The sequence below is a fragment of the Phalacrocorax carbo genome, chromosome 10, assembly GCF_963921805.1.
Source record: "Phalacrocorax carbo chromosome 10, bPhaCar2.1, whole genome shotgun sequence".
NCBI classification, from domain to species: domain Eukaryota; kingdom Metazoa; phylum Chordata; class Aves; order Suliformes; family Phalacrocoracidae; genus Phalacrocorax; species Phalacrocorax carbo.
The window spans coordinates 22,034,222-22,047,181 of NC_087522.1; the positions used below are offsets into that span (position 1 = coordinate 22,034,222).

The window sequence follows — 12,960 nt, forward strand, 5'->3', positions numbered from 1 at the left end:
TGAGAAGGATTAGCAGAAGGTCTGGCAAAACACAAGCAATTAAGAACACAATATCAAATACTGACAAATTATAGTCAACTTCTCACAGTCAAATGAAATATAAACATATTTTTCTTAAAAAAACACACCTTCCTACCATATTTCTTTATAGAAGACGTCTATATAACTGACCACAACAGTGCTGCACGAACTAGCTTCGGAGCAGCAAACTGATTACTTTGACAACACAGAATGACACCAGTTTGTTTATTTATCTTGATTAAAAGTTAAACTTATCAACCTGCATAAGCATCTGTTCAGCAAGACTTAAGATGACAGCAAGATAACTCTTTGCACATAACTGCCTTTTGGCAACAGGAAATAAACCTGCATTACTAAGTGACTGTGGTTTGAAATGTCCAGCAACAAACTTGAGAACTTTCACACACAACCAAAATTGCAGCTAACTTTCTGTTTAAATTGCTGAAGTTAATGACAAACAGACATAACGGCCAAAGACAATTGCACCATAGAGAGCTCAAAGACCAAGACCTGGAGGGGAAACAAAAAATATCTCTTCAAGAAGAGGTTCCCCTGGATTGGTGTGCCACAAACCAACAACAGAAAGATTAATTAAACCACCTTCAAAACAGATTTAAAAAACACCAAGATGTGCTTATTTCCATGAATGGGCTCAGCCTGGAAGGGATTTGCAAAGGTGACAAGAACAATCCAGGTTCATTCACAACTGCAATATTTGCACAGGACAGCCTGCTGCCAGAAGTGCAGAAAACCCAGCTTCAAATAGGAAGGCAGAATGGAAAAAGGGTGAGGTAAAAAAATGTCAACACACACTTCGGTTAATTTTTAGCTTATAAGCCATTTTAGAAGAAAAATTAGAAGCAGCCTGATATCTATTTGGAAAGAGTTCAACATCTCAAATGTTACAGGATACGCTGCAGAGTTAGAGCAGAGATCCCTGACTGCAGAGTCAGCAATGCAGAGTCATGTGGGTGTTTTTATGCTATACGAGTGTTTCCACACCATGCATCTCCATGCTTAGATTTCGCAAGAGTTCATTAACCCAGGTATAATAATGAATTGGAGCTCAAGCTGATAACAAGCCCGGAGTGTCTGCAAGGGCTGTGTGACATTTGCTACTCTGCTTAGGTTTGGGAGGACTGGCACCAAGCCTAAGCTCGTAACTCTAGCTTTGTTATCTCCAAACTGTGTTCCCTAGAGCTGCTAGGTCTACATATGGCTGAGCTTTCCCAGCACACAGCCAGCTAAAAAGAGTAATAAGGGTTATTAACTCAGGCCATACACACTGTATGCAACTGTCTGTAGTGCTTTCAGATTGAGTTAGCCCAGGAGGGAGCAAAGTTGTGTTCACAGTTGCGCTGCAGCTAATACATGTCGCGCAGATAACCTGCAGTCTGACCCATCCACCCGAGAGCTAACTACATTTTTTTTCCTCTAAAGGAGCATTATTTCCACATTCTAAAACAAACATACAGCATACAGAGAAGTGTTTCTATACAACAAAACATGACAGATTCACCTTTAGTTAACCAGTAGTATTTCAACCCGGAGACAGATGAATAGTAACAGAAAGCAGTTAACCACCAGAATTACAAGGTCCATTGGCCCAAACAAACATTATTTACCATATGGAGTAATTTTTAATAAAGCGTATATTTTGAGTCACTAACAGGAATAGATTTAATGTTTCTGAGTGATACATCAACTGTACAGGGAGCAGCTTGAAGGTTTATAAGGAAGACTTGAAGCACATTGACTACTAGGCTAAGAATCTACTGGGTACTTACGGTTCGATGCTGACTGGGGTGGCTTCCCCCACTACCGTAAGAACAGGAGGGGTAACTTCTGAACTATCTGCAAGGAAAAGAAAAAACTGCTCAGACAGCTCATCTCCACATTTGAGATATATTCTTCACACAGTTTGCAAAGCTACCGGAGCTGTCCATGTCTCAAAAAAGGTACCCATACGCTAAAGACGTTTAAGATGACCAAGAACTTTCCTTCCAGTCACCACCTACATCTTAGTAATAACTATTTACTGTCCCCTCAGTTCAAGATAATGACAATCTATTATAGAGGAAGAGCTGACTTTTCCATTCCTAAGAATGTCAGCAGGGGGTGTTGCAGATTAATTGCACATGCATCTTAACCTGCATGCCCAGACAGAAGGAATATTGCATTTCCTCCAGCCTAGCTCCCCAGCCTGTCACCAAGAACTCCCGGTTCTACATAACCACACCTCAAAGTCATCATCTTCCTCCTATTTCCCCACAGCCCCTAATCATAAGTTAGCCAAGAAAGTAAGGATAAAGTGAAACTTACTTGATCTAAGCAGAGTTCTGTGAGCACTTTTAGGAGTCACTGGAGGTGGAACCGAATGACCACTTGAAGAGAGAATAGCATTAAAATACAGCCCAGATCCTTCTCTCACTGGACTAAGAATTGGCGGAGGAGTGTAAGGAGGTAGCTCAAAGTTCCTATCGGAAGGATGATCTGCCAGACGGACAGGTGACCTTAAGTGGCTCTGATACGGAGTAATGTTAGAATAAACAGGTGGTGCAATAAAGGTGCCAGCTTTTGGTGGTATGAAGAGTGGTTCAGGTCTTGGCCGCTGCTTTGGTTTCCGGGCAAAGCCCTCTGCTTCATCCTTTGGAACTGCATCTTCATGCTATTAGAAAAAAAATTGCATACTTAATGTCATTTTAAAACCTCAGGTCATTTGAAAAAACTTCAGTGAGAAGGCAACATTCTTTCATGGCAGCTCAAAATCTGGATAGGGCAGTTGGAGGGCATTTCAACAATTATCACAAAAGGAAAGAGGGAGGAAAAAGATGGGGAATGGAATGGGCACAGGAGCTATTAGATAGCAACACTAGCTCTGAGTACTTATGAAGTTTTATTTTACACAAACTACACATATCACAGAATCCCAGGTTGGAAGGGACCTCAGGGATCATCTAGTCCAACCTTTCTAGGAGAGCCCAGCCTAGACAAGATGGCCCAGCACCCTGTCCAGACGAATCTTGACGGTGTCCAACGTGGCTGAGCCAAGCCCTTCCCTGGGGAGATTATTCCAATGGTGACTGTCCTCAGTGTGAAAAATTCCCCTCTGGTGTCCAGTTGGAATCTCCCCAAGAGCAACCTGTGTCCATTCCCCCTTGCCCTCTCCATGTGACTCTGTGTAAAAAGGGAGTCTCCATCTTCTCTGTAGCCACCCCTTAAGTACTGGTACATGGGGATGAGATCCCCTCTGAGCCTCCTTTTCTCAAGGCTGAACAAACCCAGCTCTCCCAGCCTACCCTTGTACGGCAGCTTCCCAGTCCTCTGATCATCTTGGTGGCCCTTCTCTGGACCCCTTCCAGCCTGGCCACATCCTTTTTGTATAGCGGGGACCAGAACTGTACATAGGACTCCAGGTGTGGCCTGACCAGCGCTGAGCAGAGCGGGATGATGACCTCTTTATCTCTGCTGGCGATTCCCTTTTTGATGCAACCCAGCATCCTGTTGGCCTTCTTGGCCGCAGCAGCCACTGTTGGCTCATGTTGAGCTTCGTGCCCACCAGGACCCCCAGGTCCCTTTCCACAGAGCTGCTCTCCAGCCAGGTGGATCCCAGTCTGTGCTGCACTCCTGGATTATGTTTTCCCAGGTGTGTGACCTTACACTTCTCCTTGTTGAGCTTCATAAGGTTCTTGCTGGCCCACTCTTCCAGCCTATCCAGATCTCCCTGCAGAGCAGCTCTCCCTTCTGGAGTGTCTACTTCCCCACTCAACTTGGTGTCATCCGCAAACTTCATCAAGCTACACTTGATCCCATTATCCAGATCACTTATAAAGACATTCAATAACATTGAGCCCAATATTGATCCCTGGGGGACTCCACTTGTGACAGGTTGCCACTTGGAAAAGGAGCTATTTACCACCACCCTTTGGGTGCAGCCTGTCAACTAGTTCCCCACCCACTGCACAGACCACTTGTCTAGGCCATAACACATTAATTTCTCCAGGAGGAGACTGTGGGGGCCTTGGAGAAGTCTAGGTAGACAATGTCCACTGCCCACCCCACGTCAACCAGGCAAGTCACTTTGTCATAGAAGGCCACTGGGTTTGTCAAGCACGATCTGCCTTTAGTGAAGCCATGTTGGCTTTTCCCAGTCACGTGCTTCATTTGACTTATGATGGCCCCCAGGAGGATTCGTTCTGTAACTTTATCAGGGATTGAAGAAGGCTGATGGGCCTATAGTTACCCAGATCCTCCCTCGAGCCTTTCTTGTAGATAGGGGTAACATTTGCCTTCCTCTAGTCCTCTGGCACATCCCCCATTCTCCATGACTTCTCAAAGATTATGGAGAGTGGCCTTGCGATGATGTCAGCCAGCTCTCTCAACACCCTTAGGTGGATGGTGTCAGGGCCCATTGGTTTGTAGGGGTCAAGCTCCTGTTGTAATTCGTGTACTAACTCTGGACATATGCCTGGTCCAACGTTAGTCTGGAAAGATAATGACCTCACAGTAGGTTTAAAAGAGGACATAAAATATAGCCGAATCCTGGTACAGAATCACATTGTCACCAAATAGTGATAAGAGAACAGAAGACAATACAGCAATATTGTCTTAGTCTATCAAGCATTGAAATGCAGAGAAATCTCCGATGCCTGCCATTTCTCTGGCATCCGAACGAATAGAACAAACAAACAAAAAAAGCAAAACCAAAACCCACTCAACAGCACCACACTGAAGGGGAACACTCAAGTTCCAACCCTCAGAACCTCAGTAAGAGATTTCAATTCTATGAGAATAAATCTTCACTTTGGATTTTATTCATATGCAGAGATATGTGCACTACTCACAGTTTATTACTGTCTATGTATGTATGGAGAAAGTACTCTTTACTCAGACAGACTATTTATTCTAGTGTTATTGATCATCTGGCTTCATCCACTGTTTAGTAGCAGGGCATTGCTTGGCTGTACTAGCATTAGTTGTAGGTCATGAAAAGCCAGTGATGCCCAAATATATGGCAATATTATGATTAAAAAAATCCACACAGTTTCCAGAATACATCAATTCCAAGGTCAAGCCTCAAGATCAACCTACTTTAATAGAAGAGCTTATGGATAAAAACTACATAATTAAATCTAACAGATTTGGCTCATCTTTGGTTTCTTAGTCTATCCATACCTGATTTGAGGTTTCCGTGTTGGTATTACGATTAGATCGCCTCCGAGTGACTATCACAGAAGGCTTGCGTTCACAAGGAGCTCGATCATTTGTTTGGCCTCTCTGGAGCTTTCCATCCTCAGACTTCTCCTTTCCAAGGCTTTGCAAGTCAATTTTTCTCACTGGCACAGACACAGGAATGATAAGAGGCACGAGGCTGTTATCCTCCCGAGCTCTTTTCGGAGCTGGTGAAGAACTGGCGAACTCCACAACGCTTTTTGCTGCTGTGGGTCCTGGAGCTGCTATCAGAACACTCTTCTCTTCTGAAGTATCCAGTTCCTGAGAAGAAAAATAGATTCCTTAAAAGTTCTATAGCACTTACATAATAAATCAGATAAGTCACTTTCAGCGTATATCAAGTTTCTGAATGCAGTTTGCAAGATGAAATGGATTTGGAAAACTGTTATGGGAGAAAAAGAATACTTCACAAAAATTACCAAAATCTCTTAGAATTACCTGAGGATTGCCTGAAGTCTCAACTGCTAGAATATTTGTATACATCATTCTAAAGTACCATTTCACTACCTATGGTGTGACACTGTTTTCCAGATGAATTTGCCCTGTCATGTAACTTCCAACAAAGGTTCTTCAGTTTTAATCATGATCAAAAGCTGCAGGTTATTAATTTCAAATATTGGACTTCTGTTCCAGGAACAACTGAACCGTGATAATCTTAATTAAATCTCTCACACAAAAAGCAGAGCTAGCTTTTTGCTACTTTTTTTTCCTGATTCACATGACAGAGGCAATTTTCCTTATTATAACTGGAGCCTTCAAGGTTTGCTGTCTAACCAGGCTTGAGCATAAAGGACTTCTACTCAGCAGAATCAACAACAGGTTCTGTCATAAGGATTCAGACACCCTGCCAAAGTCATTTCACTGCGGTAATAGATCAAGAAAGCCAGCTTCACTGATGAGTGAGAACATGCTCCATGACAGCTCAAACCATGATAGCTAGAAGGACACTAGACTGAAGTCCCACTTTAATACTATATTTATATTGAGGGAAGCGCAACTGTATTGTCACAAGATGCATAACTCAGAGCCTGGAGTTAGTGCTCTGGCCTCTCTCCAAATGGTAATTTTTGTTGCTTTTAACAGCAAAAAAGATCCACTCTGAAACAGTAAGCCTTAAAAAGAAGACAAGTGCCAAGCTTAAGCAAATAAAATCAATCATATCAGTAGGATTTAAGACTGCCTCCTTCCCAGACCTTTTATTAGAGTAAGGCTAAGCATGCACAGAAGGGTCTATCCTGTGAGTGACACTGCAGTTTACAAGTCTGCTTCGTCACAGAGGCTGGAGATATCTGCCCCCACCACACAATGATGAAACACAAAACTGAAGTCACAACTGGCATCAGCTGCCCCAGACTGAGCTGCAGGAGGAATTAATGAGCTGTGAGGACCTACATCCCTTCACTCCAGGCTGGTGATATGCACCTGTACTTTCCCATGAGACTAATTCTGTATTTGAAGGGCATTCATCACGTTGACAGATATGTCACTAAGGACCACTACCTCTAGATAGTGCAGGACTCTTGTACATTTTTTGCAGCCTCCTTCCACTACTTCAGGAAAGAGACTACCAAGGATGCCTTTTTAAACATAAGCAGGTAATCTCCTGGAAACTGATGCCTACTTTCCCTAGTCCTGCCTATACCTGAAGAAGCAGCTTACATATGGCTTCATGCTGCTATATGTGCTCCTCCATCCATTAGGGAAATTTATGCTGTTATCACCTTTTTCCTGATGCCTAGTTAAACATCTGCTGGGATAGCTCTGGGGTCTTCTTCTGGCAACAAGATTCAGAGTAGATAGTGTTGCACCACTGTTTAGAGCAGTGCATTCATACTACATTCTTTAGGCCACTGCCAAAAAAAAGTCTTGGTTTTACTCAGATTACTTTTTTTCCTCCTGATGTAGCTGTTACTAGTACAAGCACTCTAGCATACTTTCTGGGTACCTGAGAGTAACAGCAATCAAACAAGTACTGGCAATATGAATACGTGAATGAGCACAAATTTTGACCAACCTACAAACCTCAGATACTTCCTGTGTGCTACACAGATCTCTGTAGGTCAAGAGACATGAACTAATTTCCTGACTACAAAGAGGAAATTATGGCAGCTAGTCACACAAAAGATGCCACATTTCTTTGGCTGTATGATCAGTTAACAACACTCCTCTTATTTTCAAGACTGGGAAGTAACCAGCAAAGGACACTCCTCCCTGATGATGGGAGGAGAGATGAGCCCTTTGTGAGAAAAGAGTAAGGAGGAAACCTGAACAGTAGTAGACAGAAAGAAGGCACCACCGGGAACTTAATATGAATAGTGGAGACATCCGTAAAGGTACTGTGGTCCACATCAGAGCTGTTCTGGTCATGAAAGATCACACATACCTAAGGTTTATTAAGAGAGGACATGACTGATTTTGGAATTAAGCTGTTTGTTTCAGATCCCTAAATAGTTTCTCAACTGTTTGATTATGCTCAGAGGTAAGCAGAAAGCAGTCATTGAACAAGGGACAGTGTTACCTCAAATGTATATATTCTTCTTCGATGAAATGGAATAGCGCAGGAGTTATTACTAGTTAAGAAAGGATCACATTTAGGAGTAGAAACTAACACCTGAGAATTTTAACAATGTAGTAAATAATGCTTAGGCCAGATAGGAGGGTGAATCCCCCATTTACAAGAATAAGGCAATGAATGTCTCGTTAACAAGAACCCTCCTAAAACAGTACAAATCAGTAGAACTTCAAGGACTGACAGTGGAAACATCCTGCCACAAAGAAGGGTGTGAAGATAAGGGAAGGCCAGATGCGAAGTCACCAGTGATGAAAGGGAACAATCTTGGTCCAGAAGGCAGCACCAAAGCACAGTAACTGGGGGAAGGTAATTCTGGCAGGGGGAGATTGCAACCACCACCTCAACTGAGGGATGAAAGGACTACCCCCCCAATTCCTCTTGAGCATGTGCAGTAAATTAAAAATCACACTATAGCTTTAAATTTAAGTGAAGAAGATACAGACCAATGGAATAAGAAGATGCTCAGTCAAGTCAATGATTATGTATTAGATAGTTGTGGTGTGTTAACCATCATGTGTAAATGTCAAAAATGAACTCCAGTAGGTGTGCATGTTAGACGGAAGGATCCCCCCTGCATACAGCACTGCAGTAAAGAGAATGCCTGATTCTTAATGCTTCATTGGTGTTTAGATGTTTATTCCCTGATTTTGGTGCCAACAGGACCTTCACTTGTAGAACTGCTAGGGGATTTACAGCTAGCTCAGTGTCTCTGTTGCAGTATTTGGGGCAGGAGGGCAGCTGGAAGTGCAACTTGTTGCACTTCCATTTAGAGTCTTGCATAAATACTGAGGGATGAACTAGTGATCTAGAGTCCTTCAGGACACCCACAGAAACCCACCAGTCATTTTGGCATTGATCCTGCCCACCCCACAAGTGCTTTCTAAAAAATTCAGAATTCACAGACAAAACCCAGTTGCGACAGCTGACAGATGTGTTCCAAGGCCACTGCTGTGATCAGACAAGAAACCTCAGCAGCCTTTAAGAAACATCTGCCCATCCAGTGCTTTCTGCCATCACTCTGCATCATCTTGCTAACAGTAAAGGCAGTTTTTCTCTGCAGCTAAACTGAAGCTTGTCCATGAAGGAGGCGAGTCCAGAACTGCAATTCCACAAGTAATTTTTTTTTCAGCCCCTCTTTCTTTTGTCTGTGGCAGCTGGTGACCTGCCCTGTGCCAGGGGAAAGAGACCAGGGAACTAAAACCTCTGTCTCCCTTCCGTAAAGGAACACTTAAATCCAGACACCCTTACGATGACTGTTTCAGATCTAAGAAAAGTTTTTTGCACTACTAAGGAAAACAAACCACACTGCCTTTTTGCATAACAGCTGTATGCGAAATGAAAACAAAATTAAGAGTTGAGAATTTGCTGAAGCCTGTAAGCAGCAATAAGCTTGCACCACATGAAAAAGGCAAACACAGTATGATGGGCAGCTCTAGTACAAAGCATCAGTTGTGACACTGCATGTAGACAGGTACTGCTGTCCAAAATGATGCTTTCATATAAGGTACACACCACCTACTTTGGAATGTTCAAACAACTGGTTCAAATAAAGAATGTATCTTCTTCCATCAGTAATTTAATCCTATGGTCTTCTTACATGCTCTTCACATAACCTAGAAGCCTTCTCTAGTATAGGTTGTTTATGACAAAGACACCAATAAGCACACCACTCTAGTCCCGCAAACATTTTTTCCTTTTCTTCCTCACGTAACATCCAACCCCCTTAAAGCTGTAAAATCCATCAGACCTCAGGTAAGATTTTTAATATCTTTCAAAACCTTATCCTGAAAGCCTGAAGAGATCTAAATGAAGAGTTCGTCTGCTAGTGCCATCATGGAAGCAAACAAGCTGCTTGCATAACTACAAAGAACAAAAGAGCATCTGTCAAAACACTTCTCTGTTTGGCCTTTACATTAAGAATCAAGATTCAAGTAGATGTGCCTTCAAACAGCCAATTTCTAGCTTTGCCTCTCAGGGCCTTTCCTAGGTGCTCTGTTAGCTTTTTCTTGCCACTGTGTTGGTGATCAGACTGCAGTGTGAATTCTAGGCCTTGCTGTAATATAAACATAGAGTGGGTAAGAGTATGAGCAAATAGCTCATGCTGCTAACTACTACTAGTTTTCTATAAAATCTGCTTGTTCAACTGGAGTTAGGGCAAAAAGGATTGAAGACAGCATCAATAATCAGTGGTTGCTGTCTGCTGTGCAAGAGATGGAATAGGCTAAGGATATTTGCCTCACTGTTTATTAATTCAGTTCTTCCACTCTGACAGCACAACCCTCTAAAGAGTACATTGGAAAAAATGGCCACAGACAGACTAGGAGGAAAATGATGACAAGACCAAGAGAGGGAATAAAATTCCCTTCCCTTTGCTGTCTGGGCAGCAGCTCAATTGGCAAAACTGTAGGTAAAGTAGCTCAAGCTCTAATTCCCATGTTTCATCAGCCTTCGGCAACAAAGTTCCCACAGAAAAGTGTATCTTTACTTCTCATGAGAGGCACTCAGTGAAGGAATAATTAAACCACAACTGAAAGAAAACCTCCAAAAACAATCCTCACCCAACTCCAAAATCCCTCCCCTAGGCTAGTTAATTTTGAACCCCGTCATCCTGCCGTATGGCATACATATTGTACAGTTTACACTGATGGGATACCAAGCGGATAAAGAGTGATGAACTACTTATTTAGTGTTGGCCGATTTTCTTCCCCATCAAGCCCTACAGAAAGTCTACAGACAGACTTTATCCTCAGGTTACCGATCTCAAAACATCTGCTGCAGGCTGTTCTCAGAAACAGGATACTGCATCAGACAGACCTTTGCTAGGCCTGGTGTAAATTCTTCACACAAGTGAGGCTTCCTCAGGCTTTTAAGATTTAGGAAATATTGTACATGTAAATTGCATTATGTAAGTTTTAGATAGCATGATTTAGAAACACTTCAACTGCTAAAACAGACAAACAGGCAGGCAAGCAGCAGCCTTTTAACACAAACGGAAGAGAATGTTAAATTGGTAAAGACACCCAGTGAACTGCTTGTCTCTAAATTCCTGGTCATCTTGAGGCCTAATCTGAAAACGTCCACATTTTGAAGCCCTGGGCTAAAATCACATTTAGTATTAGTGAAATACAACTGCCTTTAGAAATCTCCTAGTGCAGCGAAACCACCCATTCTCCTGCATCTGTGAATTACAGTAACTGAATTTACATGCCACCACTCCAGAGCTGCCCTTGCTGTAGTACAACACTTCTTGCATCAAGATACCATTCTGTCCTGCATATGTACATAATTTGCTTTCATTTCAGCCCTATTTTGTAGTCTAAAACATGCTATCTTGGTCAGGACGTACACCTTACCTTTACATTCTGAAGAGATGCCAGCTCAACAGCTTTTTGGGCCAAAGTTAGCAAATTGGCTTCTTGAGAAACACGCCGTCTCCGTCGAGTACTTTGGATTACACCACCTCTGACACCCTGAAAATCATTAGTTCTCTGAGTGTTTTCTTCAGCTGCTGCTGCCTGTTTCTCCCCTTCTCTACCATTCTGGGCTGCGGCTTGCCTGTCTGTTTCCACCTGGCACAGCTGACTATTGACCAGGACATCCTTTTGCCCCAGATCCATTCTCTTGGGGTGCGAATAGCTACTTTTGTTGTGGGCCAGTGATTCAGGCAGCTGCTGTAACGGGACCTCTTGCTGATGTGTTTGCCAGTGATGCAGAAATAAATTGCTAGGTTGTTCTTCTGCCTGCTTGGAAGCCAACACTTCTCCTGCAGATGTCAGCAGGACACCTTCTTTGGAGAGTCTCCGTGACCTTCTTGGAAAGGGAATCTGGGTCTGAGGTAGCACAGTCTGTTGGTTCTGCTCTGTTAGAGCCTTGAATAGCTCCTGGTTCCTCTCTGTTTGCTGAAACTGGTGTGCCATCATGTGATGCTGAGGTGCTGCAGCTGCCACATGAGGCTGTGCTATGGAAGTAGTTTGCTGCAGACCGAAGGCTTGTGTAGCAGCCTGTTGCTGCTGCTGAGGATAGAAATTTTCAAACAGTTGTAGCTGGGGAAGAGCTTGCTGTTTTTGTTGAGCAGTAAATGCTGGACTGGAAGAAGCTGGGGCTTCTTGAAAGACATGTAACAGTTCAGGAAGACCCTGCTTTTGGCCTTGGTGACCAAATGCAAGTTGGAAAGGCTGTAATGGCAGGCTTTGATTCTGCTGCTGCTGTTTCTGCATCTGATGAAAAGAATTCATTTGAGCTTGCTGTCTAACCAGGGCTTGCTGTTCCAGCTGAGCCTTCTGGGACATCATCTGCTGGACAGCATCTCCATACAAGTCCAGCTGTGACACAAACACTCCTTTCTCTTGATTTCTTTTAAGGGCTTCTGGGTGGCCATAGAAGCCTGGGGCACCAGCATTGGAGTGGGGCCCTTTTGGGTTGCCCCCAAAAACCATATTGTGGTTCCACATCGAAGGTGGAGACTGCCAGTGACTGTCACCCCTCTCTGGCAACCGATTTCCCATTAGTGAATTCTGCCATTTGACAGCTGTTACCGTCTGGGGCATCATCATTGATTCTCCCCTATCTTGACTGTAAAGAGAGTTCATCAAAGCAACGTTGTTGGGGGCACTTAATCCTCCTGCGTGAGTAATCTCCACAGTTTGGGAGACTGGTATATTCCCTCCATGACCATAGTACTGTCCTTCCTTAAGCTGCTGCTGTGGTTCTTTTGATGACACAGCTATTTCCTGCTCATTAAAATACGCAACTCGTTTCCCAGTCCTTTTGCTTGAAGACTTTTGCTGAGCCTGGAGATTCATGGTTCAGTCTATTCTCCCAACTGCACACACTGTATTTACAATCCACCCATCCCTGAGGCTGGGGGAGGAAAGGCACGGAAGTCTCTTTTTTCCATTCAGTTTTAGTAACGAAGGGCAGGAAAGAAGTCCAGATGAAAGTGCATCCACTTCCTTTTTCTTCGTGTGCTTCTCCCACTTCTTTTCACTCTTATCCTTTGTGGTTCAGAGGTCAGTAGGGTCCACTTAGTTACAGGTCCTGAAATAGAGAAGCAATTGCAATGAATCACCAACAGACGTAACTGGCATATAAACCCTCATGCGGTAAGCAACAACACGTGTCTGTCCCATCTCCCA

General features: G+C 43.3%; 1 protein-coding gene across 6 annotated transcripts in view; it reads right to left on the reverse strand.

Annotated features, from left to right (window-relative positions):
* The window catches only part of MIDEAS (mitotic deacetylase associated SANT domain protein), a 61,914-nt gene that overhangs the window by 18,881 nt on the left and 30,073 nt on the right, over nt 1–12,960 (reverse strand). For all 6 annotated transcript variants that reach the window (XR_010374709.1, XM_064462412.1, XM_064462409.1 and 3 more), the window contains 4 exons: nt 11,179–12,862; nt 5,197–5,514; nt 2,344–2,689; nt 1,809–1,875 (listed from right to left, as the gene is read on the reverse strand). Coding sequence is in view for 5 of the 6 variants with exons in the window: in XM_064462412.1 (XP_064318482.1) it covers nt 1,809–1,875; nt 2,344–2,689; nt 5,197–5,514; nt 11,179–12,627 (2,180 nt within the window). In the remaining variant the exon portion in view is untranslated. The remainder of the gene's footprint in view (nt 1–1,808; nt 1,876–2,343; nt 2,690–5,196; nt 5,515–11,178; nt 12,863–12,960) is intronic.